General features: G+C 46.7%; 2 protein-coding genes across 10 annotated transcripts; one reads left to right on the forward strand and one right to left on the reverse strand.

Moving 5' to 3' along the window:
• Window positions 1-2,702: 2,702 nt before the first annotated feature.
• On the reverse strand, window positions 2,703-14,986 carry NUDT22 (nudix hydrolase 22). 7 transcript variants are annotated; one of them, XR_005559138.1, is made up of 8 exons: window positions 13,304-13,439; window positions 10,293-10,422; window positions 7,010-7,488; window positions 5,350-5,463; window positions 5,159-5,256; window positions 4,745-4,838; window positions 3,203-3,451; window positions 2,703-2,724 (listed from the first exon to the last, which is right to left on the reverse strand). XR_005559138.1 is itself a non-coding variant. In XM_039363427.1 (7 exons), exons 3-7 carry the CDS (start codon window positions 7,475-7,477, stop codon window positions 3,347-3,349), a joined length of 879 nt encoding a protein of 292 aa, XP_039219361.1. In that variant the 5' UTR covers window positions 7,478-7,488; window positions 10,293-10,422; window positions 14,850-14,986; the 3' UTR covers window positions 3,097-3,346. The 7 variants fall into 7 exon arrangements, 6 of the variants coding, with proteins under 6 accessions (XP_039219361.1, XP_039219363.1, XP_039219360.1 ...); XM_039363427.1 differs by lacking the exons at window positions 2,703-2,724; window positions 13,304-13,439 and adding an exon at window positions 14,850-14,986 and having other exon boundaries at window positions 3,097-3,451; XM_039363429.1 differs by lacking the exons at window positions 2,703-2,724; window positions 13,304-13,439 and adding an exon at window positions 14,429-14,446 and having other exon boundaries at window positions 3,097-3,451.
• On the forward strand, window positions 13,248-24,318 carry DNAJC4 (DnaJ heat shock protein family (Hsp40) member C4). 3 transcript variants are annotated; one of them, XM_039363432.1, is made up of 7 exons: window positions 13,248-13,309; window positions 14,887-15,007; window positions 16,211-16,310; window positions 19,175-19,470; window positions 20,033-20,203; window positions 22,740-22,826; window positions 24,089-24,318. In XM_039363432.1, the coding sequence occupies exons 2-7, from the start codon at window positions 14,916-14,918 to the stop codon at window positions 24,201-24,203; spliced, it is 861 nt and encodes a 286-aa protein (XP_039219366.1). In that variant the 5' UTR covers window positions 13,248-13,309; window positions 14,887-14,915; the 3' UTR covers window positions 24,204-24,318. The 3 variants fall into 3 exon arrangements, with proteins under 3 accessions (XP_039219366.1, XP_039219368.1, XP_039219367.1); XM_039363433.1 differs by lacking the exon at window positions 13,248-13,309 and adding an exon at window positions 13,500-13,640; XM_039363434.1 differs by lacking the exon at window positions 22,740-22,826.
• The last annotated feature ends 792 nt before the right edge of the window (window positions 24,319-25,110 follow it).

Here is a 25,110-nt window from a genome sequence, read left to right on the forward strand (position 1 = left end):
CCTCCGGAAACGGCGCTTGATTCTGAGTCTTCAGAAACACAGGTGGTCCTCGGCTTACGACCGTTCGTTTGGCGGCCGTTGGAAGTTGCCGTGGCACTGGAAAAAAGGTGACCTGCAGCAGCAGGTTCTCGCCCTTACGACGAGGGCAGTGGGCTCACAGGATCGTGTGATCTAACTCTGGGCCCTTGGCACAGGTAGTACGACAGGTGGGGCATGCCGGGCGGGGGGGGGGTGTCACGTGACTTCCGTTTGTGACCTTTCCAGTTGGCTTCCGACCAACGAAGTCGACGGGAGAAGCTGGGTTCGCTTCAGAGTCGTGCAGTTCACTTAACGACGGCAGTGGAAAAGGACATAAAACCAGGCACAACTCACTTAACAAGGGTCTTGCGGAAATCCTGGTCCCAACTGTGGTTGTAAGTCCGAGGACTGCCTGTAAACCCTGGAGGTCTTCAAGAAGAGACTGGACCGCCATTTGCCTGGAATGGTAGAGGGTCTCCCGCTTGAGCAGGGGGTTGGACTAGATGACCTCCAGGGTCCCTTCCCACTCTGTGGCTCTATGTTCTAAACTGGCTCTCCAAACCAACACAGGTGGTCCTCAACATACGACCACAACTGAGCCCAACATTTCGGTTGCTAAGCGAGACAGTCATTGAGTGAGTTTTGCCCCATTATACGACCTTCCAGCGAATCACTGCAGTTAAGTCAGTTACACGGTCGTTAAGCGAATTCGGCTCCCCCCTGATGGACTTTGCTTGTCAGAAGGTCGCAAAAGGGGACCAAGTGACCCCCCCCGGGGACGCTGCGACCATCGTAAAGACGAGTCAGTGGCCAAGAGTCTGAAGTCTGATCACGTGGCTATGTGGGGACGCCGCAGCGTTGGTGTGGAAAAGGGCCCTAAGCCCCTTTTTTTTCAGGGCCGTTTTAACTCTGAACGGTCACTAAATGAACTGTTGTAAGTCGAGGAATGCCTGTATTTTAAGATAATTTTTTTTTTAAAAGCAGTCTTGTGCCCAGATTACCACTGGGTGTCAGTCTTGCCTTTCTTCGCTCCTTCTTCGTATGGCTAAGCTGTTGTGTCCTGGAAAGTCATTTCAAGGACAACAGCTGAATATAAAAGGGATTGAAAAACAAAACCACAACAAAAAACCCCTACCAAAACTCTCAGACCATCACATCCCCAAGGTACAACACACACACACACACAAGCCGGCGGCTGAAATGGGAGCAATGGATGAAAACTGCCATTTCTGTCAATTTTTTTTGTTTTGTTTTGCTTCTTCCAATGTCTGCTTTTATTCCGTCTGGCCAGCTGGGATAGTTTTCCTCCTGGCAAAGCAAGTTTGTTTTTTTCCTCTCCTCCTGGGATTTCAGCTTCTTTGCATTCTGTCTTCAGTGCCTGGATTTTAAACCGGGGAAGACTTTGCAAGCCCAGACAGTTTGCTGGTATTTAGGGCAGGCTGTGATTGGATGCATTTTAAAATCATTGCTCAGCAGAAGGACGTTCGGAGAGAGAGACCGAAGTAAGATATGTAGATTTGAGGTGGCCATTTTTCAGTGGGTTTGTTTGTCCCGGTCCTTAGGTCGGTGTGGTTTGCAGGCTGCCCTAAACAGTCTAAGAAGATGCCCTCATGTATTTGCCATTCTACGCAGAAGGTGCTGTGAAGCACACACAGGACCTGTGGGAGTCACGCCGGTCAACAATGCTGTGTGGAATAAAAGGTGCCGTTCCCAAAAGAAGGAAAACACATCAGCCTCAGCTACTAACCCAGTCAAATATAATTTTTTTCCCCAGTGGGTCATGTAGCTCCTTCCTTCCTTCCTTCCTTCCTTCCTTCCTTCCTTCCTTCCTTCCTTCCTTCCTTCCTCCCTTCCTTCCTTCCTTCCTTCCTTCCTTCCTTCCTTCCTTCGTAAAATGAGGACCCAGATTGTCGGGGGCAACAGGCTGACTCTATAAACCGCTTAGAGAGGGCTGTAAAGCCCTGCGGAGCGGTATATAAGTCTAAGTGCTGTTGCTATTATAAGAGTAAATCAAACCCAGTTTGGTGTCCCCAGACCCCCCCCCCATATCCCGGTTTCCCATTGACCCAGTTAAGCATGATGTCAGCACAGTAAAAATCTTCCCTGCCTCTCTAGCCTAGTAAAGCAGAAATCATGAAACAAATACATCAGCTGAGCAACAGCTGAGCTCAGCCACTAAGCTGCTCAGGCTGGGGATAAGATGTTGATGGATAGGGAGGGTACCCAGATTGTCGTTCATCAATTGCCTCCAAGATGCCAATAATCCAGATAATCAGGACTCGGCGAGGGGATCTGCCAAATATTCTGAAATTCTGTGGTTCTCCTGGCCCAACTTCAGCTTCTCGGTTCCCTGGTTCTTATAGGTCACTCTGAAGCTGTCTGAATATTTAGAGCTCCTTAAGTCCGCCAACGGGCAGCGGAAGCATTTTGTGCCAGCTTCTTAATCGTGCATTTTTGCAATTCGCACACGCAACAGCCGCTGGACGTTTTCCTAAGACACTGTTTTGTCCATCCAGACATTGTTGCTCGTCCATCGGGGCTGGAAGTTTTGTAAACTCAGGCAAGCGTGGTTTATTCCATCAGTTGCAGCCCAAACTCGACACAGTTTAAAAAAACAAAACAAAAAAACTGAGAATGCAATCAGCTGTGTTCAGACCACACGGTGAGTCCCAAATCACGATTTACGAACCACAACAGCCAGCTCTCCTAACACATTAAACCAAAAACAAACACATTAAAGTAACTGCTGGTTCCCTATAAATACTGAAGACACTATTGGACTCAAAAATCTGTTTTGGTTCGGTTTTTCGCTTCTTACAAAAACACAAGGCACATTTTTCATTCTTTCACCTCCAATGTTCACGGTGCAAAGCTTATAAGCCGCCCATCAAACACCGTGCAAACTTCAGGACTGCAATTTAATTTGGGGACAAAACAACCCAGCCAACAATGTAGATTCCAGCTTAAGACATTTCCTAAGGGTGGGATGTAGGAATAGAAAGCGGCCAGATGAGTAGAGAGGAGGACAGGGAACGCAGGCTCAGAAACCTACCCAAACTATCCTAGCATCTGGAATTATACCTGAGATGAGAATTCTTTATTATTATTTTTAGTCTACAAAAAAACGCTCTTTATTGAAAAATGGAGCCCAACAGACACAGTTCTAGGAGCTGGAAGACCTTACCAATCTGTTTTCTTCAGAGAGGGGAGAGTCTTGGCCTAACTGCCTTCCTTCGCTGAAAAGTAGGAACCGGTGAATTTGTGGCCGGTGGATGTTTCGGTAAAGCTATTCTGAACAGTTCTTCGGTGAGAGTTTATAGGTGGACTTTTACTGACGCGCTCCCAGGACCTCTGTGTAATGTTTCACTGCCCCTTTGGCTGAGGGGCAGAGTTGATTCCACCACTCGCCCTTCTGCTCCATCGACAGGACATCCTGTAGAGAGAGAGAGAGAGAGAGAAAGAGAAAGGGGGGGAAGAGAGAAAGAGTGTGAAAGGGAGAAAAAGAGAGAAAGAGAAAGGGGGAAGAGAAAGAGAGAGAAACGGTGGGAAAGGGGGAGAGAGAGAAAGAATGAGAAAGGGGAAGAGAAAGAGAGAAAGGGAGAGAGGGAAAGGGAGACAGAGAGAAAGACAGTGAGTGAAAGAGAGAGAGAAATGGTGGGAAAGGGAGAAAGAAGAAGAGAGGGAAGAGAAAGAGAGAGAAAGGAAGAGAGAAAGGGAGTGGGAAAGGGAAAGGGAAAGGGGGAAGGGAGAAAGAGAGAAAGAGGGGAAGAGAGAGAAGTGGTGGGAAAGGGAGAAAGAGAAAGGGAGAAGAGAAAAAAAGAGAGAAAGAATGGGAAAGGGAGAATGAGAGAGAAAGAGAAGGGGAAGGGGAAGAGAAAGAGAGAAAAAAAGGATAGGAAAGGGAGAATGAGAAAGAGAAGGGGAAGAGAAAGAAAGAGAAAGAAAGAAAGAAAGAAAGAAAGAAAGAAAGAAAGAAAGAAAGAAAGAGGGAGGGAGGGAGAGAGAGAGTGAGTGTGTGTGTGAGAGAGAGAGAGATGCCAAAATGAGTTGCCAGCTGGGCAACTTTGGGCCAATCACCAGAAGACGGTGAGTTCTAGTCCCGCCTTAGGCATGGAAGCCAGCTGGATGACTTTGGACCAATCACCAGGAGACGGTGAGTTCTAGTCCTGCCTTAGGCATGGAAGCCAGCTGGATGACTTTGGGCCAATCACCAGGAGACGGTGAGTTCTAGTCCCGCCTTAGGCATGGAAGCCAGCTGGATGACTTTGGACCAATCACCAGGAGACGGTGAGTTCTAGTCCTGCCTTAGGCATGGAAGCCAGCTGGATGACTTTGGGCCAATCACCAGGAGACGGTGAGTTCTAGTCCCGCCTTAGGCATGAAAGCCAGCTGACTCTGCTTGTCAGACAGTCGGAAAAGGGGATCACGTGACCCCTGGACACTGCAACCGTCATCAATACCAGCCAGTTGCCAAGCGTCTGAATTTTGATCCTGTGACCGGGGGCGGGGGGGGGGAGGCTGCAACGTAAGCGTGAAAACTTGGTTCGGTGCCACCGTAACTTCAAACGGTCACTGAACGAATCACTGTCGGGGTCTACCACTCTTCCTCCCTGTTTTCCTGAGCTGAATGCTAGAAATTGGCGCATATTATTCTCCAGCCTCGCTCCCGGGCTCCTTTCTCTTTCTCCATCTCTGCCGCCCCTGGACCAGGGGTTCACAGACCTACCTCTCGGCTGGCGAAGAGGATGCTGACGGATTCTTGAGCTTCTGGACCCCCCAGAGCGTAACGCTGCTTCACCTGCTCCGAGGTCAGGCTGCACCTGCGGGGTAACCGGTGTGACTAACTTAACCCCTGCAGCAATTCGCTTAAGAAACGCAGCAAGCAAGGTCGTAAAATGAGAACCCAGATCATTGGGGGCAATGTAAATATATATATACATTGCTTACTGGTGTACACCGCTTAGAGAGTGCTTGCACTTAAAGCGGTATATAAGTCTTATAAATAAATAAATAAATAAATAAATAAATGGGGGTCAAACAATCAATGAGCGGAGGTCTCATTTAGCCACAAAAATCTGGGGCCCCATTGTTGGTCGTTAAGTCGGGGACGGGCTGTACCCCTCCCCCCCTAAAGCGTTACCTGACGTAGAATTCGGCGCCGCCCCGGCCTGCGGTGGTTTCGTTCCGAACGATGCCGAGCAAAAGAGGGCTGCTGAGGGTGGCTGGCTGAAGGTTCACCTGGGAGCAGGTAAAAAAGAAAAGGTGGGTCGGGAAGCAGCGGAAGGAGAGCGGTCCAACCCCAGGCCTCCTTCTGGTCCTCCAGCCTCTCACCTCATCTTGGACCTCACGAAGCACGGAAGAGAAGAGTTCCCTGACCACCAGATCTCCCGGGAGGTCCTGATGGCGGATCAAGGATCTCTCCGGAGCGTCCTTTCCTAACGCAGCCTGCAAAGAGAGGGCAGTAGCAGCAAATACGCCTACTCCGGAGTAAGGGCTGCACCCAGCATCCATCAGCAACATAAATACATGTATGCATTCACTTTAGAGCAGTGGTTCTCCACCTGTGGGTCGGGACCCCATTTGGGGTCGAACGACCATTTCATGGGGGGTCGCCAAACAACGCAGTCCGCCATTTTTTCCCCCTTTTCCTTAGCTGTGCTACTCCCTTTTATTCTATTGGCTTTTGAAAGCCAATAGAATAGACTCTCTTGAATAGAGTCTAATTCTATTGGCTTTCCAAAGCCAATAGGAATTGTCCAGGCTGTCTCTGCCCTGCTGAGCCCACCAAAAGTCCCATTCTGCAAACGGTGCTGCACCGGTTGAGTAGTCCTTGACTTACGACCGATTGAATAGTCCTCGACTTACGACCGGTTAGGGGTCACGGCATTAAAAAGGTTGAGAACCACTGCTTTAGAATGTGGGATAGATAACTTTTGTCAATGGCTAGAAAAACAAGTCAGAGAGAAAGGAATGTGACATGTAATTTTGAATATGTATTAGTAAGAAGAAGGCGACGGAGTGATTAATTAATATGGTTTACTTATTAACTATATCTGTTATTCTTTTTTTTTTAATAAAAATTTTTATTAATTTCTTTTTTCATCAACAGATGTTAATTTTTCCAAACAACAAGTTGTCTGGAGTTTGCTATGCTAATACATGTTCAATTCCTAATCCTTCATTCTTTTCTCTAACCAAGAATAAAAGAAATTCCAAATTTGATAGTAGTCTGTATCTTCTTTATCTTTCATACATCTGTTCTTCTTACTTAAATACATGTACCCAGATAATATGCTGTTTGCTAAATATTGAAAATGTTACCTGGGAAAACCCCAACCCTAACCCTAACCCAAACCCCAATCCTAACCCCAACCCCATTTTATCCCCAACCCTATTAAAACTAATAACATTTATATTAAAAAAAGAAATCAACTGGAGAGAAGGTCAGACAGAGTTTCTGTTTGTTGCTGCCATTTTCCAAAAGAATGACACCACCTCTGTAGCTTTATAGGGGTAAGGAGATATAATACAGGCAGTCCTCGACTTACGACGGCTGCTTAACAACCATTCTAGGTCAGGGTGGACTTTAAAAAGGTGATTTATCCCCCGGCGTCAAAAGTTATGACTCCTGCGCAAGCGCACACTCCCTGCAGTCATGTGATCACATTTAACCCGCTTTCACACTGATTGTGGCCTGCGGTCATGTGATCATAATTTATGACCTTTGGGTGTGCTGGATTTGTTTCATGATTCCTTCAGTCACCACGGTGACTCACCTTACAAACATCATAAAAATGGTTGTAAAATTGAATCGGGTTATTCGGGCCTCAACTTACAACCGCAAGCATTGATGACTGAAATTCTAGGCTCCGGGGATTGTAAATTGAGGACTGCCTGCTTCTAAGATTAGCGGAATTCCTTAATTCTTTAAGGAATTCCTTAAATATAATCCTTTGTTCCAGAATGCCTCAAACCGGGTACAGACGCCCACCTGAGGCTCCGGGTGTCCCCCAGGAACGTCGATCTTTCCCGGGGCTTCCCCCACACACAGGCTGCGTCGCAAGAAGACAAAGTTGTCGTCTGCCGTCTGCAGCAAGGCACCCACACCCAGGGGGTCGGCGAGATAGGCTTGGCTGTTCCCAAAGTCCTGCTCTCCCTGCTCCCGGAGCTGCCTGGCGGTCTTTGCCAAGTTGGTGCCCACGAAGTCCTTATAGCTGGTCAGCCCCAGGTGGAAAGTCAAAAGGGTCCCATCCAGCTTGACGGAGTGGAGGCGAAATTTGGCCCCGTTGAAAAGCCACGGGTTCTGCTGGCAACGCGCCGCCCAAACCCTGTCGATTCGGGCCTGATCTGCGGGCAGCGAGTTGCGGTCGTAGAGGGGGGAAAGTTCTACTCGGACATCAGACTCGGGGATACCTCCGGAAGCCGGGCACTGGAACAGTAAGGAGATATCTGGGTCCATCCTTTAGTCACCTGAAAAAGAGAAAGGGGAAACTTCCAGCATTCCCTCTGGTTTGGGGGGGGGTTCCCCAGTACGCGTCTACACAGCAATGTTTTTCAACCTTAGCAACTTTAAGACCTGTGGACTTCAACTCCCAGAATTCCCCAGCCAGCCACTTCAGCTCATCATTCTTCAGCTTCCTGCGACTATAGATTGGTGATGGAATTACTACTTAGAGTAGGGAGTCTTCAAACTTGGCCCTTTGATGACTTGTGGACTCCAACTCCCAGAATTCCTCAGCCAGGCATGAGGAATTCTGGGAGTTGAAGTCCGCAAGTCATCAAAGGGCCAAGTTTGAAGAGCCCTGACTTATAGTATCGGAGGTCCCCCCCCCATCCTGTTGCCAGCCTCTCTGTGGACAATCCCAAGGAACACTCAGAACTGAGAGATCAATAATGAAAATTCCATTTGGAAAAGCAGTAAATTCCAGGTTGTTTTCCCCTGTCTTTTTTTCGCAGGTCGTCCTCAACTTACGACCACAACTGAGCCCAATTTTTTGTTCCTAAGCGAGACAATGAATTCTGCCCCATTTTACAATCTTTAATAATAATAATAATAAAGTTGGAAGGGACCTTGGAGGTCATCTAGTCCAACCCCATGCTCAGGCAGGAAACCCTATACCATTATAGACAAATGGCTGTCCAGTCTCTTCTTAAAAACGTTCAGTGTTGGAGCATTCACCGCTTCTGGAGGCAGGTTGTTCCACTGGTTAATTGTTCTAACTGTCAGGAAGTTTCTCCTTAGTTCTAGGTTGCTTCCCTCCTTGATTCGTTTCCATCCGTTGCTTCTTGTCCTGCCCGTTATTATAAGTGAATCATCATAGCTGTTAAGTGAATAACTCGGTTGTTAAGTGAATCTGACTTCCCCATGGACTTTTGTTTGTCAGAAGGTCCCATGACCCTGGGACGCGGCCACCGTCATAAATATGAGTCAGTTGCCAATGTCTGAATTTTGAAACCGTGACTGTGGAGATGTTGGCAATGGTCCTAAATGTAAAAGACGGTCATACGCCACTTTTTTCAGTGCTGTTGTAATTTTGAACAGTCACTAAACATACTCTTGTAAGTCAAGGACTATCTGCATTCACTTTTATCAACGTTTTTTTTTTCCTAGATCAGCCTAGCAGCTGTTGGGCATGCCAATGTGCTCCCTCCTGTCCAAACAATTTAGCCTTCTTGTTTGAAACTCAGAGACTGTCTCTTTTGCCCATGAGGACAGCCAACCTGTCAAGCTATCCATGGTTAACTTGCAGTGGTCGTCACGGCTGGATAGAGAGCGGTGTTCAGATGCCCTGGCACTAGAAATTCCCCTGCCAGCGGGTGGGTGGGATTGACACAAAGCCAGAGCGATATTTTTCAGATTTTGCTGCCCTTCGTGCATTCCGGAGGGCCACGTGGACGGAGTTGATGGGAAGAAGGAAAACAGCAGGAGGTTAAGACAAGGGGGAATTTAGATCAGGGCTGCCAACTGTTCAAAAAAAATTTAAATCTTGATTTGCTTCTCTCTGATTGGGGTGGAGAGACATAAAAGAAGGCAGGGCTTCTATAACAGTCGCAGCTGTGCAGAAGCAAGGATTTGAAAATCCGGCAGCTTAATCGCAACAGAACAATCTTATTTTTACAAGTTAGAAAGAAAGGTTATGGCTGGAGTGTCTGCAGTTAAAGGAGGAGGCTGGAAAGAAGCTGGCAACCCTTATCTGGATCGTGAAAAAGCCTATTTCGGGAGGGTGGGGGGAATAGCAGGAACATTTGACAGGGAGGACAAAGAAATTTAAAAAAAATGAGGCTTCATGCTAATTCTTGATTCCCTCCACAATCTCCATTCGCCATGTCTGATATTGAGCTTTTTTGGACCCGGTTGCAGATGCTATAAATCCAAAAAAACACATCAGCCCTTCAGCTGAGATGGATGAGATTATAAGACTTCAATTTAATTACAGAGCAGAGATGGGCTCCTTCGCAACCCTGAATGCAGTCGCTGCAGTTCAGTGGAAATAAATTTCCTGCAGAAGGAAAAAAGCAGCAGCCTCACTGCAGCTTTGCTGAAGAATCCTTCCTTGGACAGCTCAGCATTTTTTCCCCACAATTTCCCCCCCACAGATTTAAAAAGGATTCAGATCTTTTTTTTTTTTTTTTTTAAATGCTCAGCCCAAAAAATAAAAACAGGCCAGCACCTGATATGCCTGTCTGGCAATAGCTCCATTCAGGAGAGATTTGCACACACACGCGCACGGGATGCGTATAATCTGATTTGTAATGGGCACTAATTAATGTTAATCTCAGTGGGAAGAATTGGGGGTGAGGACTTATATGAACTGGAGGAAGGGAAAGGAAAAAAGACCCTTGGGGACTGAAGCCCAAACCAGGGTGAAACAACCTGTATCATCTCGTTTCTCCTGCTTATTTTTGTTTTTTTAAAAAATAGAATTGAAATCAGCAGACTTTACGATCTCTGGATGATCAGTTAATTAGTTAATTAATTGAACTAATTAGTCAAAGCGAGTTAGTTTAAGCTAATTAGTTTCTAGGTCAAAGCTGTTGTTAATAGGATACTGCGATAAAGTTGGTTTGCTTGTCCTAAGAGTCAGGCAGCTTTGGAAGTGGCTAGGCTAGGTAATTGTGGTGGTGTTTTAGCTGGCATTGGCTTTAATACATAGGGCAGGTTCACACAATAAAATAAGATTGGGGACTTTGGCTTACTTTACTATCCATGCTTAACCCACCTACTATGCATAATGAATGATTAAGCATTAGGAAAATCTCAAGTTGTGGCGTACCCGTCTTGCAACAGCAATCAAAGATCTGTTTCTTCAGTTAATCGATCTTTATTCGACTATTTCCTGGATGATTCCACAAAGGATCAGCTCCAAAGGATGGCACGGCTGGGCGTTCACCAAGGTCCTACAACTGACAAAGAGAGACCTGGCTTTAAGAGTGCGACTTTTCATAGAAAATGTCAAAATCAGATGCTACGGAAGAAAGATTGTCAGACAGACAAACAAGCATAGATACCTGTGATCAGGGGCAACATGGAGAAGGGTTGCAATTTGAGGGGTTTGAGTTTGGTTGTTTTCTTGCAGACGTTTCACGACCCAACTAGGTTACATCATCAGTGCTACAAGGGAGTGGGGTGTGCTGCAGATGTCCCTTCTAGCACCGATGATGTTACCTAATTCGGATGATGAAACGTCTGCAAAAAAACAATCAAGCTCAGAGAATACCAAGGACCCCTCATTTCAACCCTGAGCTAAATATTCTCCTTTAGGGGTTGCAATTTAAAAAAAAAAACCCCTGAATTGGGTTTGCACAAGCAAAGGGGAAGTCCGGGAAAAACTTCCTGTTTTATCTCTTTAAACCAGTTACAAGCTCAGCTGGATAAAACAGGAGCAAGATTTAATTCTGCTTAAGAGATTGGCAGGCTTTTAAAGTCCATTCCTCCCGTTGCCTGTGCAAAGCCACAATGGGTCACTGGAGGACCCAAACATTCCAGAACTCCTGTGTTAGATAGATTAAAATGGAATCCTTAAAGGTTGATAGCATGGTTATTTTTGCCCAACCCGGATGCCAATAAAATAATTTTACTTGGTTAAACAAACAAACTCATTTCTCATTTTCAGGGGTTCAAAATTCTGCAAAAAAAATTGGTAACCCCTGATGTAAGCCTGGAGCATGAAGCATTAATTTCCCCTGCCATTTTTTATCTTTTCCCTCTCCTTCATACCATGGAAAATGTTGGCATTTCTATTTGGCAAGAACGTACTTCCCTTTTGATGCTGGTTTTCCTAAGCTGTCCTGACTGGCCCCTTTGTAGGAACCCCCCCCAATTCAAAAATAAAATAGACGGTCCATTCTCTCTTCTTCCCAATGATAGGGAGACGTCACTGTCGCACCTTTGACAAAAGTGTGTTTGTTGGCTGGGGGTCCCTGGCTGATTTTCATGGCAAGGTTGCTGGCAGCCTTCCCGCGTGTTTCACAGCTGAGCAAATGCAAGCCCTTTTGCCCGGCGCCTTCAAAAAAGCATCTGTATGCTCTTTCTCAAATCAAGACCCACAGGCCTGGCAAGAGATCCCACAGCTAGCTGTTCCCTTGCCTTTCAACCTTCGGAGCTGGCATCTTTCAATTTAAGTTTTTTTTTGTGGGGGGGAACCCTTTTGGATAAAGCAAAGATTCATTCAGTGGGGCTAGAGTCAGAGGTCAGGGACTTGGCTTCGGGCATCCTTGGCTGTTGGCAAAAAGGGTCTGGAGGAGGGGGACAAGTGTGCATTTGATAGACCCCCGGCTGCCAATTCTTGCTCGGCCCCCGATCTTCTGCTTCCACTACAGCCATGACCTCAGGACCATTTGGAGGGATAGAAAATCACTCAGATCAGAAAGAGAGCCAAGCGTGTGCACGTGTACACATCCGTTTGAATTTGCATTCACATGCACAAATATATACCTCTCCATAAACAAACATATTTTAAAAAAAAAAACTGACAATCTGAATATAGCGTATGTGTGTGTAAACTTGATCTTTCATCTAAAATGTGTATGTTTGCATGCATCTATAAAATCTCATCGTTTAGAATTTCTCTTTGTGTGCGTATTGTACACAAATGTGACACTGCTTAGTTTTTTGCCAATTATATGTGACTTCTGCATGGCTGTTACATCTAAATATATAAACTGTGTGTGTGAATGTGGTTGTATATAAAACTGGACTTGGTCTACCTTTCACATATACACACAATTTATATGCATGCATACATGTTTGTGCATAATAGGCATGTATAAAATTTGACACGGTTTAATGCAGCGGTTCTCAAAGTGACTAGGAGACCGTTTCAAGAGTTCTGTGTAGTCAAATAAATGAACATTTTTAAATGTCTGAGTTTTTAACTTCTAGTGTAGTAAAAACTGACAAATGTAACTTATATTTATATATAAATATAAACCCTTTGGGGGCCTTCCATCATTTTTAAGAATGTAATGTGGGCCTGAGACCACAATGTTTCAGGGCACTGCTGGTCTGTTTCACCTAAATATAACCTACTTTTAAAAATTTGACAGGCTTTAAGCGTTTCTCAACCTTCGTAACTTTCAGATTTGTGGCCTTCTGGCTGGGGAATTCTGGGAGTTGAAGTCCACCCATCTGAAAGCATGCTAGCTGAGGGATTCTGGGACTTGTAGTCCATACATCTTAAAGCATGCTGGCTGGAGAATTCTGGAACTTGTAGTCCATATCCCTTAAAGCATGCTGGATAATTCTGGGACTTGTAGGCCAAACCTCTTAAAAGCATGCTGGCTGGGGAATTCTGGGACTTGTAGTCCACATGTCTTAAAACATGTTGTCTGGGGAATTCTGGGATTTGCTAAAGTTGAGAAACACCAACCTAGCTTCTTATTTAACATACTGTATGTGTTTGTGTGCATAACACTTGACTCACTTCAACTTTTCACCAAACCATGAGGGAAAGATATACCTGTTTGGCAGATTTGTGATGTGTGCCGTTGTGCCCACAGTAAAAAAAAAAAAAAAGACAATAAAGGTTATCTTATCTACGGCCTAATCAGAATTTCAGAAAAAGATAATAAACGACCCCTCCAACCCAACGTGCTACAATTTCGCATCTCAAAATTGCCCCTCAGCATCTTCAGCAAGGGATTCTGGGAGTTGTAGGACCAGCCCCTTGGGAGGCACGAACGGGAGCCCTTCGAGAGTACCCGGATGTTGCTCCTTCCCTCCCTCCCTCCCTCCCTTACGGGGCTCGCGGCAGGGAGGACAAAATGGCGGCCGAAGTCCACGCACCCGTTGGTGAGTTTCTATGGTAACCGCCGTGTCTCCCGTCATTGCCCGTCCCTCTTTTTGTTCCCCTCCGCAGTCACCTTCCCACGTTTGCTCCGGCAGTTGGGAGCGGCCGCGGTTTGAATTTTTTTTTTTTTAAAGGACGAGCAGTCCTACGGATTTCAAAACGTCCAATGATCCCTTTCTCCGGTTTCCTCTTCGGATTGTTTTGGACTTTCCTTCCGCCGCACTTCCGGGTGGCTTCTGCCGTAGGGGGTCCTGCCTCTATTTCGTCCCCTCCGGAAATACCAGGCAGGCTTCTTAAAGTTCCGCTTCTCTGAAGGTTAACCCTATGCGTAAGGTGGGTTCTTATGCTCAGTTGCTTCAGCTGAGCGATGGGAGTTGTAGTCGTCCGGCTTACCGTCTATTATAATTATTGGCTCTGTTTTGATTTATGGCCGTCAAAGGCCACTCAGTTCATCCTCTGACTCATCCTTCTTTAATGCACGGCAAATTGCAAAGGAGACATTATGCCCTTGGTTTCAATTTGGGAATTTTGCTCTGAGCGTTTCTTCCTTTAGTTGGGTCTGTGTTTATTTCTTGCTACAGGCAGTCCTCGACTTAACAACCATTTGTTTAATGGCCGTTCCAAATTACAACAGCACTGAAAAAAGTGACCTATAACCGTTTTTCACACTTAACAACCGTCACAGCACAGTGATCAACATTCAGATGCTTGGCAACTGATTCACATTTATGACGGTTGCAGTGTTTCGGGGTCACATGATCCCCTTTTGCGATCTGACAAATGAAGTCAATGGGGAAACCAGGTTCACTTAACAACTTAATAATTGCAATGATTCACTGAACAGCTGTAGCAAGTGTGGGAAGTCATCCCCCCCTCCAGAGAAGGAAATATTAAAAGGGCAGAAAAATATATTTCCTCAAAGGATCTTAAACAGGCAGAAAAGCATGCCCAGTTTTCTTAATAGCCCCAAGTCTCCCTCCCCCAAGCAGAAACCAGCTCTATAAAAATGCAGATGTAAACCATTCAGGAAGGTTGAAGCTAGAAGATTAAGAAGACAAAGACACCTAAAATCTATATACCCCACCCAAACTCTAAGACAGGACTTAATAGGATTAACTCACAGATGCCAGGGTCAGAATACATGACACAGGAAATACAAAGCCTCAAACAGGAACAGGAAACAACTCCAAACAAAAAGCTCCAGAGAGTATAAAAACCCGCTCCCTACATGTGCTCTCTCTCTTTTCTTCCAGAGCCATCTTCCTGTCTGGCTCTCATCTTCAATAAACTGCAACTGTCTTTCTAAAGCAGTCGCCATGTTGTTTATCCCCGGCTTGGACTGAACCATGATGAAGAGTTTTCCTTCAACACAAGAAGGGGCATAAAATGGGACAACACTCACTTAACAACTGTCTCACTTAGCAACAGAAAATTGGGGCTCCATTGCAATCATAAATCGAGGACTACCTGTACTATGCTGACCCCCCCCCTTGAAATGGACATCACACATACTGTAAATATAAACTCTGAGCAGTCACTTACATTGTAATGGCTCCCTCTGTCTTTTGTCATTTGTCAGGATAAGAACACGGGAAAGGATTTCAAGAAATGGCCTTGGCTAATCTGCATTTCCTTTGTCGTTGTTGCCAGCGTTGCCAAAATTCTCAGCATCTGGCTTTTTCTTCCACAATCTATGGCTGGTGAGTCCGGTTCTTGCAATTAATTCAAGCACTTGAACTGATAAGACCCTGGGGAGGGGGGGGGAAGCACCATTTCCAACATACAAATTATATTAAAAGGTATAAGCTTTGGTAAGCCGCCTCTCACCTCATTAGAGGTAGTGGAGTGGCTCAATGGATGTGGGGTTTAAATTGAGGGGAGGTGGGGGGAAAGGGAGTGGAGAAGAGGTTGATTGTGCATATGCCTGTTACATGTGAGACCGATTACAAGTGGAGATTACAAAAAGAGGTTTACAGATCAGCACTTACACTTATTACAAAGACACATTATTTTTATGACTAGGTTTTTTATCTTATCACATATATACATATATATGATAAAAAAACCTAGTCATAAAAATAATGTGTACTTGTAATAACTGTGAGTGTTGATATGTAAATCTCTTCTATACAGGTAGTTCTTGACTTAACAACCATTCATTTAATAGCACTTATAGACTTATAGACCTTTTTATACAGCTTTCTCTGAGTGGTTGACAGAGTCAGCATCTTGCCCCCAACAATCTGAGTCCTCATTTTACCAGTTTGGGAAGGATGGAAGTCTAAGTCAACCTTGAGCTAGTTAGGATTGAATTCCTGGCAGTGAACAGAGTTAGCCTGCAACCACTGCGCCATTATGGCAAAGGAATAGGAATAGGAATAGAAATAAGAATGGAATGGAATGGAATGAAATAGAATATATGGGATAGAATAGAATAGAATAGAATAGAATAGAATAGAATAGAATAGAATAGAATAGAATAGAATAGAATAGAATAGAAATAAGGAATGGAATGGAATGGAATGGAATGGAATGGAATAGAATAGAATAGAATAGAATAGAATAGAATAGAATAGAATAGAATAGAATAGAATAGAATAGAATAGAATACTTTATTTGGCCAAGTGTGATTAGAAACACAAGAAATTTGTCTTTGATGCAGAAGTTCTCTGTACATGCAAAATAGTAAATATAATCATAATCATAATAACAATGAGAGGGGGTCGTGAAGAAGATAAGATAATAATAATACCACAGCTATATAACATGGGTAAAGGTCTCACCTTCCTAGGCTTTTGAACATCACAGTTGATTTTGGTTTAATAGAACCCTCTTGAGAATAAGTCCAAATTCACTCTCTCTAAAGTTTTATCTTCAGCAGAGTAACCATGTCGTCTTTCTAGGTCTTCAGTGAGAAATATTAGCCACTATGAAGTTCTGGGGATCAAACAAAACGCTACTTCAAAAGAGATCAAACAAGCCTTTTTTAAGAAATCAAAACAGGTAAGCTTCCATTTTGAGGTGGGGGTGGGGTGGGTAAGGAGGAGGACCCCTCCATTGGGAGGCTGGGATAAGATTTGTGACCAGCGGTTCATTTGAGGCAGTCCCCAAAACAGATTTTACACAATGTACAAAGTACATTTTATGTCTCTCCGGCTGCTTTCAAGTTGAACAGCTTTTTAAAAGGACTCTTTATATTACTTATGCATGATGGGTATGTGATAATGTTCTGCATAGCTTTATTGTTATGCATTGATTGTCTTGGTTGGTTTAAATTGGGGACAGCATTGATAGAAGAGCTGTAGTGCTGTGTATGTTGAAGAGCTGGGTTGGGGAAATGGGTTATTTTATTTATTTAGAATATAGTATCTACAGAGGTCATCCAATTGCTGATGTACAACTATAAATTTAAATAAAGCATCAGCAAGTATATAGGTTTAAAGCACGTGGACAATACAATATATTGAACTGAGTTCTTTATTTGCTATTGCTATTGCCCTTCCTTCCTTCCTTCCTTCCTTCCTTCCTTCCTTCCTTCCTTCCTTCCTTCCTTCCTTCCTTCCTTCCTTACCTTCCTTCCTTCCTTCCTTCCCTCTCTCTCTCTCTCCCTCCCTACCTACTCTCTCCCTAATTTTCCTTCCTTCCCTCTCCCTCCCTCCCTCCTCCCTAATTTTCCTTCCTTCCTTCCTTCCTTCCTTCCTTCCTTCCTTCCTTCCTTCCTTCCTTCCTTCCTTCCTTCCTTCCTTCCTAGTGATTAGAATGCAATATTGCAGGCTAACTCTGCCCACAGCTAGAAGTTCAATCTTGACCGGCTCAAGGTTGACTCAGCCTTCCATCCTTCCGAGGTCGGGAAAATGAGGACCCAGATTGTTGGGGGCCATAAGCTGACTCTGTCAGCCGCTTAGAGAGGGCTGTAAAGCACTGTGAAGCGGTATATAAGTCTAAGGGCGATTGCTATTTCCTTCTATCTGTGCTGAAAATGTCAGATGGAACTACAAAGCTTGCGATGGAGCCTCAAAACGATGGAGCCTCAAAAGCTCAGACTTGAGGGCAATGGCTAAAATCGGGGTGTGAGGTTCAAAAGCCAAACTTAGTTTAACCACGTAAAACCTAGTTAAGCTCTGTGGAAATCTGTTTGCAATGTTTGACTTTTTCCTGAAGAGGGCAGCCTTGAACCAAAAACATCCCCCTGTGGACTTTCCTAAGGAAGTTCTTAGGCTTGGTTTGAACATACAGCATAGAATGACAGAGCTGGGAGGGACCTCAGAGGTCTTCTAGTCCAGCCCTGTGCTCAGGGCAGGAGGCCTCATACCATCCTGGACGAACAGTTGTCCAGATTATTTTTGAAAACCTCCAGGGATGGAGCACCCACCAATCCAGGAGGCCAACTACGGAATTCCGTTGAATGATGGTTTTCACTGTCCAAAAATTTCTCATCTTATAATGCGGTTTACTATCTTAATAGTTTAATGTTTTATATACAGGTTGTTCCTTGACTTGCAACAGTTCCATTTAGTGACCACCTCCTCCTCCTCTTCTCCTCCTCCTCCTCTCATCCCCCTCCCCTCCTCTTTTCTTCTATTTCCTCTCCTCTTCTTCCTTCTCTTCTCCTTTTCTCTTCCTTCTCATCTTTTCTTCTCTCATCTTCTCCTCCTTCTCTTCTTCTCTTCTCCTTCTTTTCTCCTCGTCTCCCTCCTCCTGTTCTTCTCTTCTCCTTCTCTTTTTCTCTTCCTCCTCCCCCTCCTCTTTCTTTCTATTTCCTTTTCTTCTTCTCCTCCTCTCATCCATCTCTCTTTCTATTTCCTCTTCTTCTCCTCCTCCTCTCATCCACCTCTCTTTCTGGCTCGCCCTCCCCAATTTGATTTTTAACCACGGGGTATCAAGGAGAGGCACACAGTTCCTCTGAGCCCCCTCTCCTCGCCCCTATCCTGAATTATTTCTCTCTTGGGTCGGGCGCGATGTTGTCGGTGTTGGGGAAGGACACCCTCCATGTCGCACAATTGGCGGGGCTGTTCCGTGAGCTTCACACTGTCTCGAGGCAAAGCGCAGCTTGGCAAACAAGCTCACAGTGTCCGTGAGCGGCTGCGTGACACACAAAGCCCGGCTTGTCCATTTGCCCTTTTTTCTAAGCCTCCACAATGCACCGCATCACGGACCCACCACAGCTGCTGGGTTCACACAACACCCTTCGCTCAGTACCCTGAAATATGAACTCAGCAGACGCGCCGGGTTCACACAATGCTCTGTGCACAATAGACTGAATCATAAACTCACCACAGCTGCTGGGTTCATACAACCCATTACGTTAACTCCATTTCCATTTGTTTAGCTTCACATGTTCTGTGAACGCACCTCTATAGCCCGTTTACCTAAGCTGGTGTATTATTTCTTTGAATGACTCTAGGTGGAGAACATATCCAGCATGCCTTTCTCCTCTTTTCCTTATAACAACAACTTGGCAAGGTGGGTTGGGCTGATAGAGAAGAACCGGGCCAATGTCACCGAGCTGACTTTCGTGTCTATGGCACGACTAGAACTCACCATCTCCTGATGATTGGCCCAAAGTCACCCAGTCAGCTTTCGTGTCTATGGCAGGACTAGAACTCACCGTCTCCTGGTGACTGGCCCAATGTCACCCAGTCGGCTTTTGTGTCTATGGCAGGACTAGAACTCACCGTCTCCTGGTGACTGGCCCAATGTCACCCAGTCGGCTTTTGTGTCTATGGCAGGACTAGAACTCGCCGTCTCCTGGTGAGTGATTGGCCCAAAGTCACCCAGTTGGCTTTTGTGTCTAAGGCAGGACTAGAACTCACCGTCTCCCAGCCCAAAGTCACCCAGGTTTAGGCTTCTTCTTGTCCAAATGGCAGCTCCATCCGGACAGCGACCCCGCCAACCCGGAGCTGCACAGCCAGTTCGTGAAGCTGAATGAAGCCTACAACGTCTTGAGCAAAGAGAGAAGCCGCCGAGATTACGACGCTCAGCAAACCCTCCGGAAGGCTTGGCCGGGTCCCGAAGCCCAGCGACCTTCGGCCCGAGACCCCTTCGACCCCCTCCACGTCCACCGCCAGCAACGGAGCGGCCAGCAGGCCTGGGAAGGTCAAGGCCCCCGCAGACATTCGGCGGAAGACTTTTTCCACTCGGATCACTTCCGAGCTGCCGGAAGGTAAATAAAGGCAAGGAAGGAGTATACAGGGAGTCCTTGACTTACGACTGTCTTTTTCGTGACTGAATCTGAAGTTACAACGGCACGGGAAAAAAGAGGACTTACAACCGTCTGTCACACTTACGGCTGTAGCGGCATCCACCGGGGTGTGTGTGACGTGATCAAAATTCGGACGCTTTGGCAACCGGTTCGCACTTATGACGGTCAGAGTGTCCCGGGGTCACTCTGATCCCCCTTTTACGACCTCCTAGCCAGCTAAGTCAGTGGGGGGGAAGCCGGTTTCCCTTAACAATCGTGTTATCGACTTGCAGAACTGCACGTTGATTCGTTTAACAACCGGGGCGAGAACGGTCGTAAAACGAGGCAAGGCTCAACAAGCATCTCCCTTAGCAATAGAAATTTTAGGATGCCATTATGGTCGTAAGTTGAGGACTACCTGTATTGGGGTTAAAAAAAAAAGTATTCTCTTTTTGAAATATTTTCAGGGTGTCCGAGCTCCTGTGGTTCCCCTTCCTCCTCATCCACGCTGTTCTCTTTCCTCTCCCCCCCCGCCCCTCCCCAGAAATCCAGACCCCTCTGAGGATGATGCTTACTGGCAGGAATTCCACAAAACGCCCCCGGAGTGGTACTCAGACCAGGAGTTCAGGAGGAGACAGCAACGCAACCTGAGGACCGTAATCTACTGTTTGCTGATCATGTCCGGGAGCCTCCTGGTTCACTTTGTATCCTACAGGTATGATTCCTTGCAGGGCAGCTCACTGCCTGCTGCCAGGAGTTCGATCCTGACCTGCTCAAGGTTGACTTGGCCTTCCGTCCTTCCGAGGTCGGTCAAATGAGGACCCAGATTGTTGGGAACAACAGGCTGACTCTGTAAACAGCTTAGAGAGGACTGTAAAGCATTGTGGACTGGTATATAAGTCTAAGGGCTACCTTCCTCCCTTCCTTCCTCCACCCTCCCTCCCTCCCTTCCCATTCCCCTTCCTTCCTTCCTTCCTTCCTTCCTTCCTTCCTTCCTTCCTTCCTTCCTTCCTTCCTTCCTTCCTTCCTTCCTCTCTCCCTCCCTCCCTCCCTCCCTTCCCATTCCTATTCCTTCCTTCCTTCCTCTCTCTCTCCCTCTCTCTCCCTCCCTCCCCATTCCTATTCCTTCCTTCCTTCCTTACTTACTTACTTACTTAGTAGTTAGAATGCATTATTGCAGGTTAACTCTGCCGACTGCCAGCAGTTCGATCCTGACCGGCTCAAGGTTGACTCAGCCTTCCATCCTTCCGAGGTCGGTAAAATGAGGACCCAGATTGTTAGGGACGGGGGGGGGGGTCCAAGAAGCTCACCCTGTAAACCGCTTAGAGAGGGCTGTAGGCACTATGAAGCGGTATATAAGTCTTAAGTGCCAGTGCTCTTCCTTGCAGGCCGAAGGCCCCAAAACTAACAGCAGCAGCAGCAGCAGCCTATTGTGGGCTCCGATCCTTAGCTGAGGATTGAGTTCACCCAGTTGGACACCCCTGTCCTGAATTATTAAGTGGGACACGTGACATGCTGGCTGAGGAATTCTGGGAGTTGAAGTCCACAGGTCTGAAAGTTGCCAAGGTTGCTTGATCTAGGGCGAAATGGCTTTGAGGAGACAGCTCAGCGTGTTTTGAAGCCCCCCCCCGGAGACCTCACAGGCTCCGTCAGCGTTTGTTCCACCAGTGTCAACCCCCCCCCCTTTGCTGAATGTCTCAGCCTGGGCATGGCAGCTTGCCAACCTTCGCTACCCACCGTCTGGTTCTTTATTCTAATCCCTTGCCTCATTAGCCAGCTGTGACCAGGGAAAGATTAATCAGGAGCGGCCTTTAATCACATCTCAGGCAATTAAGCACTCCACTTGAGCCTGAAAAAGGGAGACGAATGCTTCAAAAGGAGCTGGGAAGAGACTGATGGATTCGAATCCCACGCGCAGGTGGGCAGCGAGAGAGGGGGGGTCCCGACGCACCCCTGCTGAACAAAGCCTTCCCAAGGAGCCTAATTCTCAACCCAACAGCCGCCTGTGTGTGCCATTCACACCGGCAACTCAGTGCTCCCTCGAGCCTGCCGTTTCCATCTGTCAGCGTCCAGCAAGGCTGCACCCTTCATTGTGCGGATGACCTTGGGAGACGGAAGAAGGAAGACTGGCAGCCCATCTGATAAGAGAACACTGAGTCCAGAGCAGGAATAGGGGCGGAGAAAGCATCTCCTCCTTCCCTTCATCTCTGGAGAGTAAATCACAGAATAACAGAGTTGGAAGGGACCTTGGAGGTCATCTAGTCCAACCCCCTGCTCAGGCAGGAAGCCCTATACCATTTCAGACAAATGGCTGTCCAGTCTCTTCTTGAAAACTTCCAGTGTTGCAGCATTCACCACTTCTGGAGGCAGGTCGTTCCACTGGTTAATTGTTCTCACTGTCAGGAAGTTTCTCCTTAGTTCCAGGTTGCTTCTCTCCTTGATTAGTTTCCATCTGTTGCTTCTTGTCCTGCCTTCAGACGCTTTGGAGGATAGCTTGACTCCCTCTTCTTTGGGGCAGCCCCTGAGATACTGGAACGCTACTATCCTGTCCCCCCCTCGTCCTTCTCTTCATTAAACTAGACCAGTGGTTCTCAACCTGTAGGTCGGGACCCCATTTGGGGTCGAACGACCATTTCACGGGGGTCGCCAAACAATGCACTCCGCCATTTTTTTCCCCCCTTTTCCTTAGCTGTGCTCCTCCCTTTTATTCTATTGGCTTTTGAAAGCCAATAGAATAGACTCTCTTGAATAGAGTCTAATTCTATTGGCTTTCCAAAGCCAATAGGAATTGTCCAGGCTGTCTCTGCCCTGCTGAGCCCACCAAAAGTCCCATTCTGCAAACGGTGCTGCACCCGTTGAGTAGTCCTCGACTTACGACCGGTCAGGGGTCGCGACATTAAAAAGGTTGAGAACCACTGGTCTAGACCTTCCCAATTCCAGCAACCGTTCCTTGTATATCAATGATTGTAAGTCAAGGAATCCCAGAGCTGGGAAGAAACAGGAGATTTTGGAAGAGAAGGCACAGCTGGGTTGAGTTGCCAGGAATTGGCTGAGTTGGTGTCTTCTTCATCCAGAGGGGAATTTCCACAGGGTGATGGGAGGTGGAGAGAAGACAGGGGATACCTCTCTCTTAAATTCCCCAGTGCTGGAATTCTCTCTCTCTCTCTCTCTCTCTCTCTCTCCCCGTGCCTCGTATGGAAACCTCCCCAACTGTCGCGTTGGCTTCTGAACGCCTTCAATTTTGTGCGCAGGCAAATCGCAAAACTTCACACCGGCTTAATGAACGAGAGAGACCACATGATCAGCCAGGCCCTAATTAAGGCAAAGGAACAAGGCAGGTATGTATATTTTTCCATTTTTTAAAATTTAAAATTACAAAATCCAAAGGGGGGGGGGAAATAACCGAGGCAAAACACAGCTAGGCGAGAACATTTAAAAAAAAAAAAAGTGAATTAAGAGGACGGAAAACAAAAACTCATATTATTCCCACCCACCCTCCACTCCCCACCCGAGTTGAAAACTAGCAACCTAGAACTAAGGAGAAACTTCCTGACAAGTTAGAACAATTAACCAGTGGAACAACCTGCCTCCAGAAGCAGTGAATGCTCTGACACTGGAGATTTTAAAGAAGAGACTGGACAGCCATTTTGTCTGAAATGGTATAGGGTTTCCCGCCTGAGCAGGGGTTTGGACTAGATGACCTCCAAGGTCCCTTCCAACTTTATTATTATTATTATGGATCATCGCATAGTCAGCCAGATGTTCAGACTGGATTTGGCATATTTGTCTACCTATCGAGTCCTTAACCCAGGACCTGGGATAGGCAGATGTGGATGTTTGATGGTATATTACAGATATCGTTGCAGGATGGAAGCAGTTCCTAGTAAGGCCGCCTTTTGCAATTGACTAATGGCGAATTTGTCAATGCCAATGGTGTTGTTGTTGTTATTATTATTAATATTGATGTAACATTGAAAGATGCAAACCCAGATTAGTCTTTGAACCAATCAGAAACAAGAGTTGAATCTTTATCTAGAGGGGAGGGGGTCTCATAGGCCCATCAGCTGTGATGGCAAAGCATTCTGGGAGTTGTAGGCCGGCCCCTCCAGAAGGCATCAGGCTGTCGAGGCCTCCACATACTGGTAGTCCTTGACCCCACGCTTGACCCCAGAAATTTTGGGCTGTAAGCGAGACGTTTGTTAAGTGTGCTCCATTTTACGACCTTCCCAGCCTCGGCTGTTAAGCGAATCACCGCAGTTGATAAGTGAGTAAGCTGGTCGTTAAGCGAGCCCCTGCTTCCCCATCGGCTTTGCTTCGTCAAAAGGTGGCAAAAGGCCATCCCGTGATCCCGGGACGCTGCAACCGTCATAAATAGGAGTCCGTTTTGATCACGTGACCCACGGGGGGGGGAATGCTGGAAAGGCAGTCACTCTGGAAATCAGTCCCTTTTTTCAGTGCCGTTGCGACTTGGAACGGTCGTTAAATGAATGGTTGTAAGTTGAGAGCTACTTGCTAAACCTGTGTGATTTGGGGGTGTCTTGTCTGCCGAGCGGGAACACTTGAGGGGTGTTATTGACCCTCCTTTCCCCCCCCCCCGCAGAGCCAGACACAAAGAGCGTCTGCAACAGAAGCGCACCCCAGTTCTCCAGGAAGACCCCACCAAACCCCAGGACTCCGTAAACGATCCGGTTCCTTCATCCTCAACGGCCAAGTAATCCGGTTGCAGCCAGCCCTCTTCCAGCCTGCCGGCCGAGACCCCCAGCATCACCCCTTTGGACCCCCCTTCCCCTGCTCCCCCAGTCCTGTCCATAGAAGCCCCTTGTTACTCTCTCTCTGTCTGTCTGATCCTCATTTTCCAAGGAAGTCCTGCGCCTGGTCTGGTCCAAAACAGGGAAGTGGGGGTTTTATTTGGGTGGGGGGACTGGGGGCAGAATCTCCACCCACAGGCCCACGTGGGTCCCCGGTATCCTGGTTCCTTCTGTCCTCCAGTTTCAAAAGATGTTGAGACTCTAGAACAGGGGTGTCAAACTGTCGGCCCGTGGGCTGGACGCGTCACGTGGAAGCCGCGCCCACCCCATTGCCAGCAATGGCAAAACCGGCCCGATACATTGCGTGATGTCACATGACGTGGGTTTGACATGCCTGCTCTAGCAAGAGTGCAGAGAAGAGCAACAAAGATGATCAGGGGACTGGAGGCTAAAACATACAAGGGACGGTTGCTGCAATTGGGTATGTCTAGTTTAATGAAGAGAAGGACAAGGGGGGACAGGATAGCAGTCTTCCAGTATCTCAGGGGCTGCCCCAAAGAAGAGGCAGTCAAGCTATTCTCCAAAGCGCCTGAAGGCAGGACGAGAAGCAACGGATGGAAACTAATCAAGGAGCGAAGCAACCTGGAGCTAAGGAGAAACTTCCTGACAGTGAGGACAATTAACCAGTGGAACAACCTGCCTCCAGAAGCGGTGACTGCTCCAACACTGGAAGTTTTTAAGAAGAGACTGGACAGCCATTTGTCTGAAATAGTACTATAAGGTTTCCTGCCTTGGAGGACTAGAAGACCTCCAAGGTCCCTTCCAGATTCTATTCTGTTCTGTTCTGTTCTATTTTATCAAATTTGTATGCCAC

This window comes from Crotalus tigris, unplaced genomic scaffold (genome assembly GCF_016545835.1).
Source record: "Crotalus tigris isolate CLP2741 ecotype Arizona unplaced genomic scaffold, ASM1654583v1 scf7180000019553.37968852642:3898890, whole genome shotgun sequence".
Lineage (NCBI taxonomy): Eukaryota > Metazoa > Chordata > Lepidosauria > Squamata > Viperidae > Crotalus > Crotalus tigris.